Here is a 20540-nt window from a genome sequence, read left to right as displayed (position 1 = left end):
AAATAGAATTTTAAGTATCTTTTGCTTAGTTCCATAACAGAGAGAACGTAGCAACCAAGGGGGAGAAGAAGCAAGGTTGAAGTATCCTTTGCCATTGTTGGGTTACTATGATTCTCTTGTAGAAATTTGATCTGTATGGTTATATGTTTAAGTTTTGTTTCATTATATCGATGAGTTTATTTCCATATTGAATGTTTTTACGAGATAAAACTTCGAAATTGATTATTTGATTTGAAAAGTGCTAGACATAAACTTTTATCTAAGGGTCATGAAATAGAATGGATTCTGGTTGCGAGACATCGGACTACATATGCAAAAACCTTGCCACGATAAAATAATAGATTTTTTGTATATCCTCTCTTCTTCTTTTTTCTGTGTGTTTTTTTTTTTATTACCATGATATTGATACGAAGTTTTCAAACCGTTAGCGATAACTCTTCTATTTTATCTATGTGAAGTTATATTTAAGTTTTTTTATATCTTAATTAATATCGTTAACACTAAATAGTACTCACAAAAGTAAGGTATTATAGTACTTGGCTTCATATCGACTCTATTATTATTTTTCAAATTTATATGTACATTGTCATTTAGACACATTTCAGATCTTGGTGAGAACTCATGTTTGTCATGTGAAGATTGTATTGATAAGTTATCAATGATAACACCTTAGTTCAACATCATTAATATGCACTCTTCCACCTTCTAAAATTAAAGGACAAAAATACATTCAAATTTGATGATGCAAAACCGCACTACCTTAACTTTGTAGAGCATGCACTAAAAATACACAATAATCATACTTATGCAAAGTGCATAAAATAACTGCATGGTTGTAAAATAAGAGAGAATATGGCTGCCATGGATGTCCGATATATGGAGAGGACGAGTCCCACCATCAGAAAACAAGAAAGATCGGCCAAGTTTTCTCTATATCTGGAAAGGACTGCTGAAGAAACCGTCCTTATTTTTAATAGGGAGATTTGTTTGACAGAAACACTTCACATATAAAATTTGAAAAACTTGTTAAAAGAAAATGTAAGTTGATCGATTAAGAGGAAATTCGTAAAAGCTCAAAATGCAAGCACAATGATGTTCGGTAAAGGAAACAATGAAAAACAGTTAAAAAAAAATTAAAATAAAAAGGTGTAAAAAAATATAAGGGCGAGAGGTAAGCAATGTTGTTCATGATTACAATCACTTAGCAAAATAAGGAGAAGACTCTTAAAAACAGCTTCCTAGTTTCTTTAATCTAAAGTAAACTGCAGCTTCCTCGTGTTTCTCTTCTTTGGTTTTCATAAGGAGATACTAAGATGCATTCTAGTTTCACTGAGTTACCTCATTTGGGCAGACAAATTTTTTCATCATGATGAACAGCGATATACTACTCTCTCCGTTCCTTTTTAAACTATCAAAACGACAGTTAAATAGAAAGAAAAAAAAAACTTCTAAAACGACACTTAAAAAGGAATGGAGGGAGCAGTAGTTAAGGAAATATCAGCATCAGGATTAAACAACTTAAATTGATCAAGAGCTCAGTTAATACCCCGATCAAACTCATCTACTTCTTTCTTGGGTTCTTTGAGATCAGATTGTTTCTTACGAACCTCTTCCAGTGATTGTTGAGCATCTTTCAGCAATGTATTGGCGTTTTCACAAGCCTTCTTCGAAGATTCTAGTTGGGCAGAGAGCTCAGCTTTTTCTCCCTCTGACTTCGTTGCCAAGTTGAGATTATCTTCCTTCAGTTGAGCAATCAATTCATTCTTCTCCTTCAGTTGGTCGGTAAGACGTTGTAGTTCTTCTTCGTATTTCAGTTTCTCAGAAGGCCAAGTCTTAAAAACATCTTTAGCTTCATTAGCAATGAAGTTGAGCCACATTGCATTAGTGGCCACAACGTCGAAGGTTTTCTCGAGGCCAAGTGAAACAACTTTGGAAGCCTCAGCCGGTCCTGCAATATTAAAAATTTCACTTTGAAGAAACAAGTTATCATGTTTGTTGATAACCGTTGTAGCAAGAGGAGCTGTGGGGGTTCCGAACTCCATCCTTTCAGAAGAATATGAAGGATTCCCCAAAGATACCCTCTGCCGCTTAAAATGGTCAGGCTGTGTCGACGAATGTTCTTTCTCTTGTCCCAGTGGGTCCGTAGAAGAGCTCGATAGCACCTCAGCAGGAATGGTTTTGGAAGTTGAGTTAAGCCCAGTCTTTCTTTGATTCCTAAGGGATTTACGCATAGGAGCCATTCCAAAATTTCCTGAAAAATGATAAAATGATCATATTAGTATACAAGAAATTACTTTAAAGTGAAAAAATTTCATCATTATCATCAAAAGAAATGAGCTCTGTCGCTTTCAGAGGCAGACATAACATCCCATTTTTCATTCTTTGGTAGATCTTAGTTTGCTTTAGATTTATCATAATCTGTCAAAACATGGCTTACAGTATTCTATCAACACTGTGATCAATTCCAAGCTCCATAACATCAGTTCGTCTATGTATTCAGATCCAACCTAACCATTGTGCTTCCATCGCTCTACATGTATTAGGGTTTCGAATCTCCTAGAACTTGGATCTCCTTTGGTCTTGCTACTATAAGTAACATCAGAACTAATTTTTTTGGTTTTATGATTCTCTCAATTGTTTGATTACTTACTCCGTGATTAAACACCGTTTTAGGCTTCCGTTCATCAATTAAGCATAACGAGAATGACTCATTGATTGAGTTGTTGATAACTTTTCCTATATGCCAATAAATGCCTAACCTTGATTGAGAAGTTTATTGCTAGGACCAACTTCATTTGATAGCATATTGTTGGCAATGGTATTTTGAGATTTATTGTCCATTGCAAGCATCTTTAAAGATATTTTCCGTAGATAATCAGACTGAAAAGAAAGAACAACGAAACTAAATTAAAAAATTGATGTTTCAAATAAATGCATATATAACCATAAATAAAAATGGAGGCTGCATAATCCTCAATGTTAATGTATGTGTACCTGACTTGTTGCAGCAGCAAGAATTTTGTCTTCAAACCTTTGTGCAATCTTCTGAAGTTCAAGTAATCCCTCAGAACCAGTAACAGGAAGATTTTTTTTTAATGTGTCCACTCTACATATGAAAAGCAATTATTTCACATTAAGATAATGCAAGTGACAAATAAGTTCCAATTATTGGATTACAAATGATTATACAAAAATGTTTGTTCCAATTATTGGAACTGAAACTTACATTTTATTGACAATTCGTTGGCGTGATTCAGGGTGCAGTTGAGCTCTCCAGTCAGTTGTTTCAATAGTGGGATCAGCATCCTGATTAATTCTCCAATTCTTGGGATCCATAATAGAATTTGAATTAACTGAAGCACCAGAAAAAGAACATTCTGATTAAATCAGAATCAGATTTTGATCTTGTAAACTTAACAGATGAAGTTCAAATCTCCTCGAAGAATGTTGTAAAATGGTCATTATAAATATATATAGTACTATGTAAAAATAAGGGGATGATTTTTTTTTTTTCACTCCCATAAACCAGGTATCCTTTGCGTGCAACTGCAGAGACTAATCTATCGAGTCTTGTGGACCTAAATGGGTGGCAAACTCTTCCTAAGAGTTTTAACACTACTACATGCTCAAGTCAGGATCGAACCCAGAACCTTGGTTAAGTTAGAAGAGACATGCGTCATCTCATCTAAGTGTTCTTGGTATAAGAGGATAATTGTTGTTTTTGAATAGTTGCACAAATTTCATGCCTAATGAAGCACGAACACAGACACGGATACTGAATATGACACGAACACTGTCACGTCAACATCGAGAACAATTTGAAAAAACGACATAATTCAGTGTAATCATAAGTATTGGTGTCGTGTCGGTGTCCGACACCAAAACACACCTAATCTGATGAATGTTTGCGCTTCATAACAAATCAACCCTTAATAACAATCTAGCATTTGATAATTTCAATTCTATAATTATCCTGATTTATATTCTATAATCGTTATTTTATTATTATTGTTATAATTGTTAGATACTACTAATCTTTCTTGATCATTTCAAGAAAATCAATGCCTTCAATTAAAACCAAAAAGGAAAGGAAATAGAAAACAAAAGAGACGGTACCGTTCTTGGGCGATTTTATTTTCCTTCTTCTCGCCCTCTCCAATTTAAATCACTGAAATGTGAAAACAGTTTCAAATTGAATTGAATAATTTATAGGATATTGGATGCCACGTCCAAAATTATCAAACTATCATTCACAAAGGGAAGTTAAAAGTAGGGAAGAACGGGAATTTGTTAGGATATAGTTTGTTGAAACCATAACTTAATGGTCATTTCTCATTTTTATGTGTGTGATAATGACTTAATATATACTATTCTGATTAAAACAATATTCGATAAATCATAAATTTTTATTCTAACAAATATTATTAATAAATTTTTAATGATTTTAAACATAATTCACAAAATTTGGTGTAGTGGTGAGAGATATAGATAGTATGCTGGAGATCGTAGGTTCGGTCATCAACTCTATTGTAAATTATAAAAATAAACGGTATGTCCCTAGTCTTCTTATTTTTTATTTTATTTTTCATAGGCAAAAATTCAAAATCACAATTGTGAGTTCCTAGTTTTGTATCCATGCGTTGAATATGTAACAATATCAACATTGTTAGATGAGATAGATCTTATCGATTTACTCTTTATTCAATTATTTCGAGTGTCTCATTTGTAAAATTGATTTGTCTCGTATTATTTATCTCTTTGTATTATCAATAGAGTATTAGAAAACGTTGAGATGGCCAAGTTATTCAAAAAAGTTGAGATGGCCGAGTTGGTCTAAGGCGCCAGATTAAGGTTTTGGTCCGAAAGGGCGTGGGTTCAAATCCCACTCTCAACAAATTTTAGTTTTTGGGTGATAATTTTACACTATAATCTTTGTTTTTTTTGTTGACAAAAACAAACTTAATTCATATCATTCATCAAATTGTTTTCAATACAACGAGAAATAGACTCAAAAATATAGCGACTAGACATAGAATAGGCCGCTCTCACTAAAGAATGAGCAACCATATTCGCTTGTCGCTTGACAAACTTGACTTCAAAGCTTGGATTTAATAGTAGTAATGACTTAATGCAATAAATCAACATACTAAACTCAGATATTCCTATTTGTCTAGATGAGATAGCATCAACAACAATTTTCGAGTCACTTTCAAAAATGACATGGGATAGACCTCTTTGTATCATTTCCTCCATTGCTTCCTTGATGGTCATGGCTTCTCCCTCTATTGCGTTGAGCTTAGTATACATAGTATTGGTCCATGCTATTATGAACCTTCCTTGATGATCACGTGCGCACCATCCCCATCCCGTCGCTTTCACCGTATCATAAAAACTCGCGTCAACATTGCACTTAGTGAATCCGGGAGGTGGGTTTCTCCACTGCTGCACCGTATGATGGACCTCTTTGTTTTTTAAAAAATAAAATATTAATTAATTTTGGTTCACTACAATTAATTAATAAGTGTATTTAAATATTGAAATTAACATAACTCATTATTTTTTAAAGAACTAACAACATTTGGTGGACTCCTTTGTCCAAAGGCTGCCTAAAAATCAACATGGATCCATGCTCATCCTATCCTATCCTATTAATATTAATGATGATCGTTGTGGTTGGGTTTGATTTTGTGAGGGGGAGGGAAGCCTCGTTGGAGCTGCGACCATAGTGGTGTGGGGTTATGATAACATGGTGATGGCGGAAGCATTGGGTTTGAATGAAGCGATTAACATAGTTTTTTTTGTTTTTTTTATTTTTGGCGACAGTCCAGTGTGGTTGGTGTTCAATTGCTAATAGGTGTTCGCATTTTTTGGAAATCAACAGGTTCTCCTCTATCGCTGGAAATCAAGTGGCGCATGAATTTGGCAAAATTGATGTATCCAATAGGGATTGTAGTGATATAGGCCCTCTTTGTGTTGCTCACCATATGCAAAAAAGATGTGTATTTCTTAGTTGTTTCAATATATTGGTTGTTGTTAGTTGGCGCTGAATTTGGTAGGGAGTATCACGGTTCGATCCCCTGCAACTGCGATCGGGAGGGGGCTGAACCAGATTAAACTGATGGTAAAAGCCAAAAATATATATATTGGTTGTTATTAAAAAAAAAAAAATTATTTTCTTAAGAACCGCACACCAGCCACCAACCATCAGTCATCAGCTATAAGCTATTACCCACCAACCATCAGTCATAAGTTATAAACCATCAGCTAGCTTATCAGTCATCCACTATTTTTATTAAGCAGAACCTTAGTGTGTTTGGTATGAAGTCTTTTGTTAGAAAGTTGCTCATAAGACCCAATGTTTGTTCACTGGCCCCCAAAAACTCAAAAATATTCTCCATTTTGGACCTAGTGTGGATGCGATTCTACAATTCAAAAGGCCTTTCATAAGTTTCATTTTGGAAGTTACATTCCATTGGATATTAATGGAAAACGTTACAAGGCAAGATACATATGGAAAGCTATTCTTTCTCCGTCATTTAAAATGTTCTTCATCCCTATTTTTTATTTTGGAGACTATTTTTTTTTAATGTTTTCGAGATAACTAAAATCCATTTAAAATGTTAATGTCTCTCAATAAATATTTTTTCTTACACACTTGTCACAGATGACATCCAAACTAAATGGTCTAGTATTTCTTTTATCATAAAATTAAATGTAAAAGAAAAAAACAATTTTAAACCAATAAATCAAAAGAAAAGTTAAAAAGAAAACAAGCTTTCACTTTTTCACCAACCGGACCATATATAATATAAGAGGAAGGGATCAATGGTTCCCACTTCCCACAGTCAAGGAAAAGAAGAAATGTCACAAACTTCTAGTAATTATTATTCCTGGTTAAACAGCCTGTACTTTACACTATTTTCTAATATTCCATTGCCAATTGGGAATTGGTTATTATATATTTTCAATTATTACAGTGAAAATAATTTAAAGCACGTTTCAAACCATGTGATAACATTTCTTACATGCTTCATATTCAAGTAATGTCGTTATCTACCACTGGTGGCCAGTGCATATGTGCTCCAGGAATCAAATTATCAACCTCCTTTTATTTTTTATATTTTTTTGAAACATCAACCTCCTTTTATTTGTACCTAGCTACTTGTGTAGAATAGGTTTCCATTAATTGAAAATTTATATAATTTTATACTAAATAAATTCATCATAATTATTTTTTGAATATAATATAAAATTAATTATTTCTCCCAAAGAAATTAAAATTTTTGCATGACCTTAATCATTAAATAAAGTTAAAAAAAATTATAATATTTTTTTTTTGCTTATTTATATAATTTTATACTAAATAAATTCATCATAATTATTTTTTGAATATAATATAAAATTAATTATTTCTTCCAAAGAAATTAAAATTTTTGCATGACCTTAATCATTAAATAAAGTTAAAAAAAATTATAATATTTTTTTTTTGCTTATATTATATTACAGAGTATAATGAGTATATTCAGCTTACATATATAGTCCAGTTTACGGTGATATTAATGATCATTTTATATATGTAGGGACTGATGTTCAAACCTTTTATAAGTGAGAGATCCATAAATTTAAGATCTTAAGGTTTTTGGTAAAAATGTGGTGTTCAACTCATTTATATAGTTCTGAGCCCAATGTGAATGATCCCCATCTCTCATGACCCGACACATTTTACAAATTTTTACGAAGAAATTTGAATTTTTATGAATTTTAAAAATGTGATGTCCAACTCACTTGTTTTTTAAGGTTTTATAAGGTTAATTACAAGGTTGCTTGTATATGAGATTAGAAACAGTATTGCCCAAGAACAAAATTGAAGATTAATTAAGAAAGAAAAACTTATTATTTGAAAAAGTTAAAAGCTTTATTGTTGATGTGTAATTTTTCAAGGTAAGACGGCCAAGAAAAGCAAGCAAATTAGGAACATTCATGATTAAATTAATATCATGTTTACCTCAAAGAATTAAGCATGAACAACACATTCCTAATAGTTTAATGTCAATTGATCAAATAAAGTAATAACTATATTGCAAGGATGCATAGTATAAGTACCAAAAAAAACATATACAAGTTTCATCAAAATTGTCACTACAATTTCTATAAAAAAACATAGTTCCAAACATGTCTTCTTCTCTAAGAAAAACAATGTCATATAATTCTAAATCAACCTTCGATGAGCTTAGATGGGTGATTCATATAAGAAAAACCCTTGAAGAAGAATTTGAAGAGGAAGATGGTGAATTATCTGTAACCATTTTCAATGTTCCAAAGCTTCTTATGGCTAGTGATCCAGATTCTTATGTTCCACAACAAGTTGCAATAGGTCCTTACCATTATTGGCGCCCGGAACTCTATGAAATGCAAAGTTACAAGCTTGCGGCAACAAAAAGATTCCTAAAATCGTTACAAACTCTCAAACTAGACAACCTTGTTGACCAATTGACAAAGTTGGAACAAAGGGTTAGAGCATGTTACCACAAATACTTAGATTTGAACGGCGAAACGATGGTATGGATGATGATTGTTGATGCATCATTCTTACTTGAGTTACTTCAAATTTATGCAATTCAAGAAGGTGCAACAAAAAGGGTAGTTTCGTCAAGCATGTCACATTTAGTTGACTATGCTGGAAGAAAATCAGCACATAATGCAATGTTGAGAGACATCGTTATGTTAGAGAATCAAATTCCATTATGTGTTTTGAGAAAAATGCTAAATTTCAAATTCTCATCAAAAGAAGCTGATGATGAAATGCTAATTTTCATGTTCATAGGTTTGTTTAAGCAAATCTCACCTTTCAAGATGATTGTAGATTTTCCAAACATTAAAGTCTCAGAAAGTGCACATTTGTTAGATTTTTTTTATGACATGATTGTGCCTAAATTAGAAACAGAACATGATGTTACTATTGATGTTGAGATTGAACAAGAAGAGGAACAAGATAACAAAGGAGATGATGAAAATTCAAAAGGTGAGTCTAGTTATGTTAAGCAATCATTCAATGAACTTTGGAAGATTCTTTCAAAACTTAACAAAGGACCTATGAAATTACTCAAAAAAGCACTTGTATCAAGACCTATGAAATTGGTTGTTAAGTTTCCTTGGAAAATCATTACCAATCTTCCGGGAGGTAAACTTCTAAAACAACCTATTGAATCTTTATTTTTCTCTAAAGAAAAAGGTGATGATGAAAAACAAGAAAATGAAAATTCTAATACTCTTATTAACAAGCCACCTTTGATTGAAGAAATCACTATTCCTTGTGTTAGAGAACTCTTGAATTCAGGTGTGAATTTTTTTCCTACTACTAATGGAAGCATATCAAGCATTAGTTTTGATTCTAAAACTAGAACTTTTTACCTTCCTATAATTAGTTTGGATGTTAATACAAAAGTTTTTCTTAGAAACTTGGTTGCATATGAATCATCGGTTGGATCAGGACCGTTGGTTATAACCCGATACACCGAGTTGATGAATGGAATTATAGATTCGGAGGAAGATGCAAAGATTTTAAGGGAAAAAGGGATTATTTTAAATCACTTAAAGAGTGATCAAGAAGTTGCTAACATGTGGAATGGAATGAGTAAGTCATTGAGATTGTCAAGGGTATTGTTCATGGATAATGCTATTGAAGATGTTAACAAGTTTTATAATAGTAGAATGAAGGTGAAAATGTTGAAATTTATGAAGTCTTATGTGTTTGGTTCATGGCAGTTTTTAACATTTCTAGCAGCTATTTTCATGTTGCTTTTGATGGCTTTGCAAGCTTTTTGCTCTGTTTATACATGCCATCGTTTCTTTGACAAGGCACTACAACAAAGTGATTGATTCCATTCATGTGTTTTTTTTCCTCCTTCTTTCTTGTTTTTATCTTTTCTTGTTTTTTGTTGGTGATTTGTTGTGAGTTGTGACTATGTAGTTTTGTAATTATTTTGGAAGAAAATAAAGTTATATGTATGCTATGCATTGTTTTTTATTGAAGTGCTTTTATAAATCATAAATAATATGAAGAAAACAGTAGAAATAATTAAAAGAACTTACTCATCTATTGCACCTCACAAGTGAAGTTTATTTTATTTTACTTTTTAAAAAAAAGAGTATCCTCCGAGAATTTTTTTTTGGTGGGGAGTATCTCCGAGATTAATCTATGAATATTGTGAGATTCAGATAGACGACGATAAACTCTCCATAAAATACACATGTTTTGTTTTACCGGTTTCAATTTAAATATATACTATTAAAATTAATCCTATGAGAGTATCTTCTCATAATAAATACTCCACTAATTTCTACTAAAATGATCCTACTCATAGTAATATTCAATTATAAAATGCATTATCATTTGTAATTTAAAAATATCCTATTAAATAGCATTGATCCACATCAATTTCAACCGATATGAGTATATTTATCCAATATTGAGGCTGATGAGTTAATTGAGTTAGAAGGGGTATTAGAAGGGGTCAGACCGCATTCAGATATTGATGATAATCGACGATGGATTATGGACTCCTCGGGTATCTTTACTGTTAATTCTTGCTACAAATTTTTATCTTCACATGTTCAAACTGGTCTTCCTAATCATGATGTTATGAGGGCGCTACAAGCATTATGGATGAATGATCTACCATCTAAAATTAGCATATTTGGATGGAGGTAGCTTAAGAACAAAAAGGCAACTAGGGAGGAGCTTTTTAAGAAATGGATTATCTCGGACATCACTAACAGGTCCTGTATTTTCTGCTTCAACGTGACAAAAAATGGTGAACACCTATTTTTCACATGTTCTTTGGCGTTCGAGTTTGGCAGGAACTTTTCACTTGGCTAGGTTTTGATACTGAGTTGAAAAGGTGCGGGATGGAACATTTTCTTGCTTTTGGCGATATATTGAAGCACAAGATAATAAGTGAGGTATCTTATTTGGTGGGCAACTACTTGATGTATTTGGTCACTTCACAACCATGTTATTTTTAGAGGAGCCACAATTAATTTTTATCGTTTGTTGGAGAACATCAAGCTTGTGTCCTGATTTTGGTTCATTAGTAGAAGAGAGAGTAATTTATGTTATGTTTATTCTGATTGGTGCATCAATAATCTTGTAGCTTGCTTAGATAGTACAAAATATTATTTTCTTTGCAAGGGTTGTTATAACCCTAGTAGTTCTCCATTATATATATATATATATATATATATATATATATATATATATATATTGCTTATAATAAAAAACCAATAAGAGATTTTAATTCAAAACTCTCCAAGCTTGTTTTGGCTTAGCCGGTGCACCAACTTGACCCCTATTTGTACCGCCTCCAACTCCTTAAACTTTCTAATTAAGTGTTAGTACATTCTTTCAAATTTTACTCGTCCTTGGCGTTGGCGGTATATAGTGTAAGAAAATATAACGGTTTTCACATTATTATGAGTAAAAACCCATTAAGTGGTCCATTGGTTTTTTATATGAGTCATGATAAGGAGGGTCTCAATTTTTAATGGTCATTATCAATTTTTAATGGTCATTATTTGGGTGGTAATGGCTCATGATTTCTTGATGGTAGAATCAAGCATATAAAGTGGCCTTTGGTCCCTAAGCTCTCTCAATTCACTATTCAGAAAATATACACCATCTATATTGTTGAAAGTAAGAGCTTGGAAGACTAAAAGAGCAATTCACTCACAACTCTATTGTAACAATGGCTGGAGGTAATTGCTAATCTCTATTTTTCCGCATTTGGTTTATTGATCTTGTTCTTTATTTGTTATCAGGAACATAGGATCAATTGTATTAATCTATCATTTGGTATCAGAGCATGTCTACTGCCTCTGCCTTGTTACGTATTGGTTCTTCCAAATTTGGTATTTTGTGGTTTGTTTTTTTTGAGTTTTGAGTTTGAAGCATTATATTTCCAAACATCATTAAAAATTCGTAATTTATTAGTTTTCTAAGTTATCTGTGATTTAGAATGCTTAAAACGATGTATAAAACTCATAGAACGAACCGGGTTTAAGTTGGGTCGTAACTGGGTCAAGCTGACCCGCTCAAGGTTGAAGATGAACAGTAACAGTATTAAAAAAAAAAGAAAAAAAAGGGGGATTATAGGATACGGGAATTGAACCCGCGTCCCCCGTGTGTCTATCAGCAATTGTTACCGTTTGGCCATGCGCTACTTTTCTTTATAATACTGAATTCAAATTATATATATACGTTAAACTGTTATTTTGAAGGAAAAAAAAAAAAAAAATTTATACAGAATTTAGATTCAGGGATTCCGAACACAGTTCCTTATCTGTAAAAGGTTTGCCTTCTTGACGACAGGGACGGGTAACAACTTCTGTTATGATTTTATCTTATTATATATTTGTACTCTGAATATGCTGTTTTCTGATTAAGTTGATTGATTATGCCTTACAATTTTGGAAAAAGTTTAATCAGGTACATAATATTATTTTTAGTTATGTAATCATATATGAGAATTTTTATTCATTTTTATATCTTATTTTGATATGTATAATTTAATTTCTCATATAATTGAGTTGTTATGTCTAGTGATCTTCATAATTTTAATTAGTTTTGGTTTAGCCGCAGCACCCTCAATTAGTTAAAATTATTTCTAAAGTTTTTAAGGTCACATAAGAAATTAGACATAACATTGTAATTAATTATATGTGGTATAGTGAATCTTATCCTACAGGAATTTTTACTATATTTGTATGATTAATTAGGATAGAATGTCAAATTATTTTCATAACTTACCCGCAGGAATTATGAATTGGTACATAATTTGATAGTTTTATCATAAAGTATAATTTTGGATAGAAAAACAAATTATTTTATGCACGTAAAGTATGTTGTTGTGTATGTAATTTGAAAATTCTATCATAAAGTTTAAATAAATCTTATTACATCAAAATTTAGCCCGCAGGTAGTTTTTATGTTATAAGATTTATTTGTGGTATGTTTACTTTGTTAATCGGTAATACATACAATTTAGATAACATATATGCCTCAATTTTTGACATGAACTTTTGGTTTTTCAGCTTCTCAACCTGCTAATTTTTCTGATATTCGATGTGACATTCCCGAGCTCAGAGGAGATAACTATAAGGTGTGGAAGGAAAGGATTCTCCTCCATTTAGGGTGGATGGACATAGACTATGCTATTAGGAAAGACGAACCACCTGCAATTACTGAAACAAGTACTCCAGCTGCAATTGCACTATATGAGCGGTGGGAGAGATCTAACCGGCTCAGTGTAATGTTCATTAAGACTAAGGTTACCGCTGGAATTCGTGGTTCTGTCGATCAGCATGAGAATGTCCGTGATTTGCTGAAAGCCATTGACGATCAGTTCGTCACTTCAGAAAAGGCTTTAGCAAGTACCTTGATTATGAAGTTTTCTTCCTACCGACTCACCAGTGTGAAAGGTGTGCGCGAACATATAATGAAAATGCGCGACATTTCAGCTCAACTTAAGAAACTTGAGGTTGATATGTCTGAGTCCTTCCTGGTGCACTACATTCTGAACTCTCTTCCAGCTGAGTACGGGCCTTTTAAAATTTCATATAATACACATAAAGACAAATGGTCAATCAATGAATTGATGACTATGTGTGTTCAAGAAGAAGAAAGGCTTGTGATGGAACAGGGTGAGAGTGCATTGCTGACAACCACTCGCGGGAAGAACAAAGCTATCAAAACTGACAAGGCTCAAGCAAATCAAAAAGGTAAATTCAAAATACCACCTCAAGGTGATATTAAGAAGGAGGACAAGTGTTTTTTCTGTAAAAAGGGAGGACACATGAAGAAGCAATGCCCTAGATTTAAGGAATGGCTTGAGAAGAAAGGTAATTTATTTTCATTTGTTTGTTATGAATCTAATATGACTAACGTTAATATTAATACTTGGTGGATTGATTCTGGATCTACAATACATATAACCAATTCCTTACAGGGTATGCAAAGCCTAAGGAAGCCAGTGGGAAGTGAGCAAACTGTCCTATCAGGAAGCAGGATGGGCTCACATGTGGAAGCTATTGGAACTTGCATTTTAATTTTGAATAATGGTTTTATTTTGAAATTAGAAAGGACCTTTTATGTACCAAGTTTCTCACGAAACTTGATTTCAGTTTCAAGACTTGTACCTTTTGGATATTCCTTTAATTTTAAAGACACGTCATTTGAATTATTTTATAATTCGGAATGTGTTGGGAATGGTATATTGTCTGATGGTCTTTATCGTATTAATTTACAAAACGAATCCGTTTATAGTTCAATGCATGTTCAAACTGGCATTAAGCGGTGTAATATTAACGAAAATTCTTCTATATTATGGCATCGGAGATTAGGACATATCTCCATAGAGAGAATTAAAAGGCTAGTAAAAGATGGGGTACTTAATACTCTAGATTTTACTGACTTTAAAACTTGTGTTGACTGCATTAAGGGAAAGCAGACCAACATTTCTAAGAAAGGTGCCAACAGAAGTTCAAGCATATTAGAAATAATTCATACAGACATATGTTGTCCAGATATGGATGCATATGGTCAGAAATATTTTATCACCTTCATAGATGATTATTCACGATATATGAATATTTATTTGCTTCATAATAAAAACGAAGCATTGGATGCCTTTAAAGCCTTTAAGGCTGAAGTTGAGAACCAATGTGGAAAGCAAATAAAAATTGTGAGATCTGATCGGGGTGGTGAATATTATGGTAGATACACTGAAAATGGACAAGCACCTGGTCCATTTGCTAAGTTTCTTCAAGAACATGGGATTGTTGCCCAATATACCATGCCCGGTTCTCCGAACCAAAATGGTGTTGCAGAAAGAAGAAATCGAACTTTATTGGACATGGTGCGGAGTATGCTTAGCAACTCTAATCTTCCTAAATCCTTGTGGAATGAAGCACTAAAGACGGCTGTGTATATTCTCAACCGGGTTCCTTCCAAGGCTGTCCCAAAGACACCTTTTGAATTATTTAAAGGCTGGAAACCGAGTTTGCGACATATGCGCATTTGGGGATGTCCGTCTGAGGTGAGGATTTATAACCCACAAGAGAAGAAACTTGACCCGAGGACCATTAGTGGGTATTTCATTGGATATGCCGAAAGGTCTAAAGGCTATAAATTTTATTGTCCATCTCACACAACTAGGATTGTGGAGTCAAGAAATGCAAAGTTTCTTGAAGATCACTTGACTAGTGGGAGTGATCACATCAGGAACATAGTTTTTGTGCATGATCATATAGAGACCCAACCTTCAGTTTCAGGTGATAGATTGGTTGTTGTTCACAATACCCCTCAAGTTCAAATGGATGTTGATCAACCACCAATCATTGAGATTCCACAAAATAATGATGTTCCAGTAGATCAAATTGATCATCAAATGCCTGAAAATGATGAACAATTAGTTGAACAACATGATCCACAAGAAAATGTTGGTCCAACATTAAGGAGGTCTACTAGGACAAAGAAATCAGCTATTCCTAGTGATTATATTGCGTATCTACAAGAATCTGACTATAATGTTGGAGCTGAAAATGATCCTGAAAACTTTTCACAAGCCATGAGTTGCAAAGAGTCAAATTTGTGGTATGATGCCATGAAAGATGAAATGAATTCCATGAAAAACAACAATGTCTGGGATCTTGTAGAGTTACCTAATGGGATGAAGGCCATTGGTTGTAAATGGGTATTTAAAACCAAAAGGGATTCATTAGGTAACATTGAGAGATACAAGGCTAGACTCGTTGCTAAGGGATTTACTCAAAAGGAGGGAATTGATTACACAGAGACTTTTTCTCCTGTATCAAAGAAAGATTCTCTCCGTGTCATCTTGGCATTAGTTGCACATTTTGACCTTGAGTTGCACCAAATGGATGTGAAAACAGCCTTTCTTAATGGTGATTTAGAGGAGGAGGTTTATATGAAACAACCTGAAGGTTTCTTCTCTAATGATGGTGAGCACTTGGTTTGCAAGCTTAAGAAATCCATATATGGTTTGAAACAAGCATCCCGTCAATGGTATCTTAAATTTCATGGGATAATTTCTTCATTTGGATTTGTTGAAAATCCTATGGATCAATGCATATACCAGAAGGTTAGTGGGAGTAAAACTTGTTTTCTTATTTTGTATGTGGATGATATTTTACTTGCTTCTAATGACAATGGTTTGCTACATGAGGTGAAACAGTTCCTCTCTAAAAATTTTGATATGAAGGACATGGGTGAGGCATCTTATGTTATTGGCATCAAGATCCATAGAGATAGACCTTGAGGAGTTCTAGGTCTATCACAAGAAACCTATATCAACAAAGTTTTAGAGAGATTTCGGATGCAAAACTGTTCACCTAGTGTTGCTCCCATTGTGAAGGGTGATAAGTTTAATTTGAACCAATGCCCTAAGAATGATTTTGAGCGGGAACAAATGAAGAACATTCCTTATGCTTCTGTTGTTGGAAGTCTAATGTATGCTCAAGTATGCACAAGACCCGACATTGCATTTGCTGTTGGAATCTTAGGAAGATATCAGAGTAATCCAGGTATGGACCACTGGAAAGCTGCAAAGAAGGTTTTGAGATACCTTCAAGGAACAAAAGACAACATGCTTATGTATAGGCAGACGGACAATCTAGATGTGATCGGCTATTCAGATTCTGACCTTGCAGGTTGTGTTGATTCTCGAAAATCAACATCAGGATACATTTTTATGATGGCCGGTGGAGCTATTTCATGGAGAAGTGCTAAACAAACTTTGATTGCTACTTCTACTATGGAGGCTGAGTTTGTCTCCTGTTTTGAGGCAACTTCTCATGGTGTATGGCTTAAGAGTTTTATTTCTGGGCTTAGAATCATGGATTCTATCTCTAGACCTTTGAAAATTTTCTGCGATAATTCAGCTGCTGTTTTTATGGCTAAGAACAACAAAAGTGGAAGTCAAAGTAAATACATCGACATTAAGTACTTAGCCATTAGAGAAAGAGTTAAAGATAAAGTAGTGGTCATTGAGCACATTAGCACTGATTTAATGATCGCTGATCCCTTGACTAAGGGCATGCCACCACTAAAATTCAAGGATCATGTAGAAAATATGAGACTTGGTTCCTCTTTATGATTGTATACATTCAGTTTATAAATAAATAAATAAAAAACTCTTATGTTGTGATGTTTTTCTCATATTCATGCGCACTATAGTTTTTGAGAAAATATATTTCATTTGGACCAAGAATAAATATATAATTTATTCATTAAGTTTGATTACCACATTAAGTATATACTTGAGAAACTAAACATGTTGTAATACATAGATGAAAATACTCGCTTTTAGAGGAACTATCGCTATGATTCATGTGTTTATTTCTTAAGGAAGATATATGATGACTCAATTTAGGTCAACAATTAAAATCCTATGGACCAAGTGGGAGAATGTAAGAAAATATAACGGTTTCACATTATTATGAGTAAAAACCCATTAAGTGGTCCATTGGTTTTTTTTATGAGTCATGATAAGGAGGGTCTCAATTTTTAATGGTCATTATCAATTTTTAATGGTCATTATTTGGGTGGTAATGGCTCATGATTTCTTGATGGTAGAATCAAGCATATAAAGTGGCCTTTGGTCCCTAAGCTCTCTCAATTCACTATTCAGAAAATATACACCATCTATATTGTTGAAAGTAAGAGCTTGGAAGACTAAAAGAGCAATTCACTCACAACTCTATTGTAACAATGGCTGGAGGTAATTGCTAATCTCTATTTTTCCGCATTTGGTTTATTGATCTTGTTCTTTATTTGTTATCAGAAACATAGGATCAATTGTATTAATCTATCATATAGTAGAGAATTTGTCACACAATTTCTAATGAAACGATCTTGTCGAGTTAATTTGTATCGTTATATTTTATATTATATATAAATAGTTGATAGTTGATCTTTTTGTAAAAAGTAGTTGATTTTTTTTAATGCAAATATAATTTATAAAAAAGAATTTTTTCTGATCATTTCTCAATTTGTGTGTTATTCTTGTGCATGGGTCATATTAATCTTCTCGTATCGTTCCAATTTTTTGGATGTTCCCAAAGGGATAAAATTGATCTTTTAATTCGATCTCTTAATTAATTAAAGGTATTTATTGTTGGGGTTGATTGCAATGCAAGTCTCACATTGCTAATGAAGGAAAAAAATGTCAAGGAAATTATATTGGAGAAGTCTCACATTGCTTAGAAAAGTGAATTGTGCGGGAACTCAATGTTATATATAGTGACCTCAAGTTTCTTATTTTAATACATCAAACAATAGCACTTGTAAACACTTTAAGTTTATATTTATGTCTTTTTCTTTTCTCTTATGCTCTTGTTTAAAAGTATTTGAGATGTAGTTCAAATATTTATTTTGGAGAGTGTGGGTGCACTAGGGCATGGGGTGGTTGAGAGTGAAGTTTTTGTGTTGTAACAATTTTCACATAGTGTTTATTCTCTGATTGTCGGTTTAGACAACGGCCGTGATTTTTCTCCGGTTTGGAATTTCCACGTTATATTCGTATGTTGTTGATTGTATTATTTTATTTTCTCTATGCCAGTTTTTCCCAACATTCAAAAACAAAATTATATATAAAAGATTCTCATAGGATAATAAAATTTTACAAAGGCAATACTTAGGTAGCCCGCATGTCATGTCCTTACCATAAATTAAATTCAATATTTAAAATTATAATAATTTATAGTATTTTCTCACCTTCACTTAATTATTTAATTCGTCGTTATGTGTAGTGTGCAAAGAATAATTGAGACAGACAGTGAGAGTGAGATGGAATCATTGTCTCAGCCATTATTGTTAGATCCTCCATTGCACATATATACAGCAAATATTGTGCAACTCTTCTCCCTTAGAGCATCCACAATGGATATATTCATTTTTGAGTATTTAATTAAACCTCACGTGTACACATCACTTATTTATAATTTTTTAATAATAGTACCTAATAAGTATTCAATTCCTCCAACCCAAATCTCTTAAAAAGTTTTAAATGGGTCTCATCAATAACACATTCCACTAATAATTATACATCATTATAAATAGGACACACAAAAACAAAATAGACACTACTTCTTATTGTAGAACCAGTACCTATTTAATACTTTTTGTGTTTTGCTCTAATAAGAGTACCTATTAGGTACTAATACTTAAAAAAATAATTATCGGAGATGTTCTTACAAACTCCACATGCAAATTGTACTTCTTGCATGACGACATGCAACTCCAACAAGAAATTGGTAAACACCCTCTTGTTCTTATGAAATGAGATTTGATAATTCAAAGTTGGGTTGACCCGGGAGTATGAATGGTAGAATTAGAATGACTGTTTTTTAAAAAATTTAACTCGGTATTTTGAAATTATAAATTTAAATTTTTATCATTGAATTATCACCTCAAGTATTTTAAATTAAAAATAAATATATTTCACATCAACATCAATTTTAAATTAAAAACAATATATGAAATTAAAGTAGAATATGTGATCCAGTCTGAATTTAAACCGGGGGTTCAAATGAGTATATTCTGATAATGAAGGTGAATCCGTCATATATGTATTTGATGATGATTGGTGTGAATTTCTAGTATTAATGGGGAAAAGGTACCTGCAGCAATATTAGCATTTCAGCGCTTATGTCAGTATATGAATGAGGTAAGAAAATGTGCTAAATTGAGTAAAAGTGGAATAGTAGGGGTTAGTCATTTGATAGAGTCCTTTATCTGGATAAGATTATAGTCACAAATATTCTTTGGAGTGTCATTTATCCAATGTCGTTATCATATATTGATACGTTGGACACCCTTATTCCATGGTCATGTATGCTTCCGTAGTCGCTTAGTGCTTATGTGGAAACTTTATCCGTTTTATTGGACCTTTAGTGTATTGGAAGTATGATCTATTGTCCGATTTGATTGAAATAATTATTGATTAGATTTTTTCATCTCAAAGTCGAACTTTTAATTATTGAGGCCTTACATTTTCAAATACAAACATTTTTTTTATCAAGACCTTTTTTTTTAGAACTAGGTAGAGGAATGAGAAGAAAAAAAAAGGGTTCTTATAATAAAAGGATCAAAAGTAGTGAGTTCCCTCCTGATGATTTTGATGTCTCTTCTCATCAAAATCAAATAGTGCTACCTCGTGCTCAATTTTGATGTCAATTCAAAGTTTGGTATAGTGCCATATTCTTTTTTGGAATTTAAGGTAATAATCGTAATTTAAATGTGTAGTGTTCCTCATGCTTAATTTTGATATGTAGTCAACGTAGAGGTTGGTAGTAGCATTATTTTATAATTTGAAGTAATTAATCGTAATTTAGAAGTGTGAATCTGTTAATTAAGTCTCACGTATAGGATATTAGTATGATTTTTTTTTTTTTGCATAATATTATGATTTTTTTTCCAAGTAGTTTAGTTACCTAATAGTTACATGTTAGACTCGCACAATATA

General features: G+C 32.7%; 3 protein-coding genes and 2 non-coding genes across 5 annotated transcripts; 3 read left to right on the top strand and 2 right to left on the bottom strand.

Moving 5' to 3' along the window:
• Positions 1–1478: 1478 nt before the first annotated feature.
• LOC123921505 lies at positions 1479–3402 on the bottom strand. The gene is made up of 4 exons (XM_045974086.1): positions 3227–3402; positions 2995–3106; positions 2760–2880; positions 1479–2251 (listed from the first exon to the last, which is right to left on the bottom strand). Exons 1-4 carry the CDS (start codon positions 3334–3336, stop codon positions 1536–1538), a joined length of 1059 nt encoding a protein of 352 aa, XP_045830042.1. The 5' UTR covers positions 3337–3402; the 3' UTR covers positions 1479–1535.
• Positions 3403–4813: 1411 nt separating this feature from the next.
• On the top strand, positions 4814–4894 carry TRNAL-AAG. Its single transcript has one exon. It is a non-coding gene; the product is annotated as a tRNA-Leu (tRNA).
• Positions 4895–8196: 3302 nt separating this feature from the next.
• Positions 8197–9879, top strand: LOC123921981 (putative UPF0481 protein At3g02645). The gene has a single exon (XM_045974734.1). It carries the CDS (start codon positions 8197–8199, stop codon positions 9877–9879), a length of 1683 nt encoding a protein of 560 aa, XP_045830690.1.
• A 1640-nt stretch (positions 9880–11519) lies between these two features.
• LOC123921980 lies at positions 11520–13648 on the top strand. Its single transcript, XM_045974733.1, has 3 exons — positions 11520–11754; positions 13090–13597; positions 13630–13648. Exons 1-3 carry the CDS (start codon positions 11745–11747, stop codon positions 13646–13648), a joined length of 537 nt encoding a protein of 178 aa, XP_045830689.1. The 5' UTR covers positions 11520–11744.
• A 4391-nt stretch (positions 13649–18039) lies between these two features.
• Positions 18040–18142, bottom strand: LOC123882648. The gene has a single exon (XR_006799959.1). It is a non-coding gene; the product is annotated as a U6 spliceosomal RNA (small nuclear RNA).
• Between the last annotated feature and the right edge of the window lie 2398 nt (positions 18143–20540).

The sequence above is a fragment of the Trifolium pratense genome, linkage group LG4 (assembly GCF_020283565.1).
Source record: "Trifolium pratense cultivar HEN17-A07 linkage group LG4, ARS_RC_1.1, whole genome shotgun sequence".
Classification (NCBI taxonomy): domain Eukaryota; kingdom Viridiplantae; phylum Streptophyta; class Magnoliopsida; order Fabales; family Fabaceae; genus Trifolium; species Trifolium pratense.
The sequence above is the reverse complement of the archived record's forward strand: the minus strand, read 5'-3'. Positions and strand labels throughout refer to the sequence as shown.

Excerpts from the sequence above, each read along its gene's own strand:
- LOC123921981 (XM_045974734.1), top strand. The coding sequence starts at position 8,197 with ATGTCATATAATTCTAAATCAACCTTCGATGAGCTTAGATGGGTGATT.
- LOC123921505 (XM_045974086.1), bottom strand. The coding sequence starts at position 3,336 with ATGGATCCCAAGAATTGGAGAATTAATCAGGATGCTGATCCCACTATT. Across the intron at positions 3,107-3,226 it reads CAACGAATTGTCAATAAAAT|AGTGGACACATTAAAAAAAA; the intron begins GTAAGTTTCAGT and ends TTTCATATGTAG. Across the intron at positions 2,252-2,759 it reads CAATAAACTTCTCAATCAAG|GAAATTTTGGAATGGCTCCT; the intron begins GTTAGGCATTTA and ends ATCATTTTTCAG.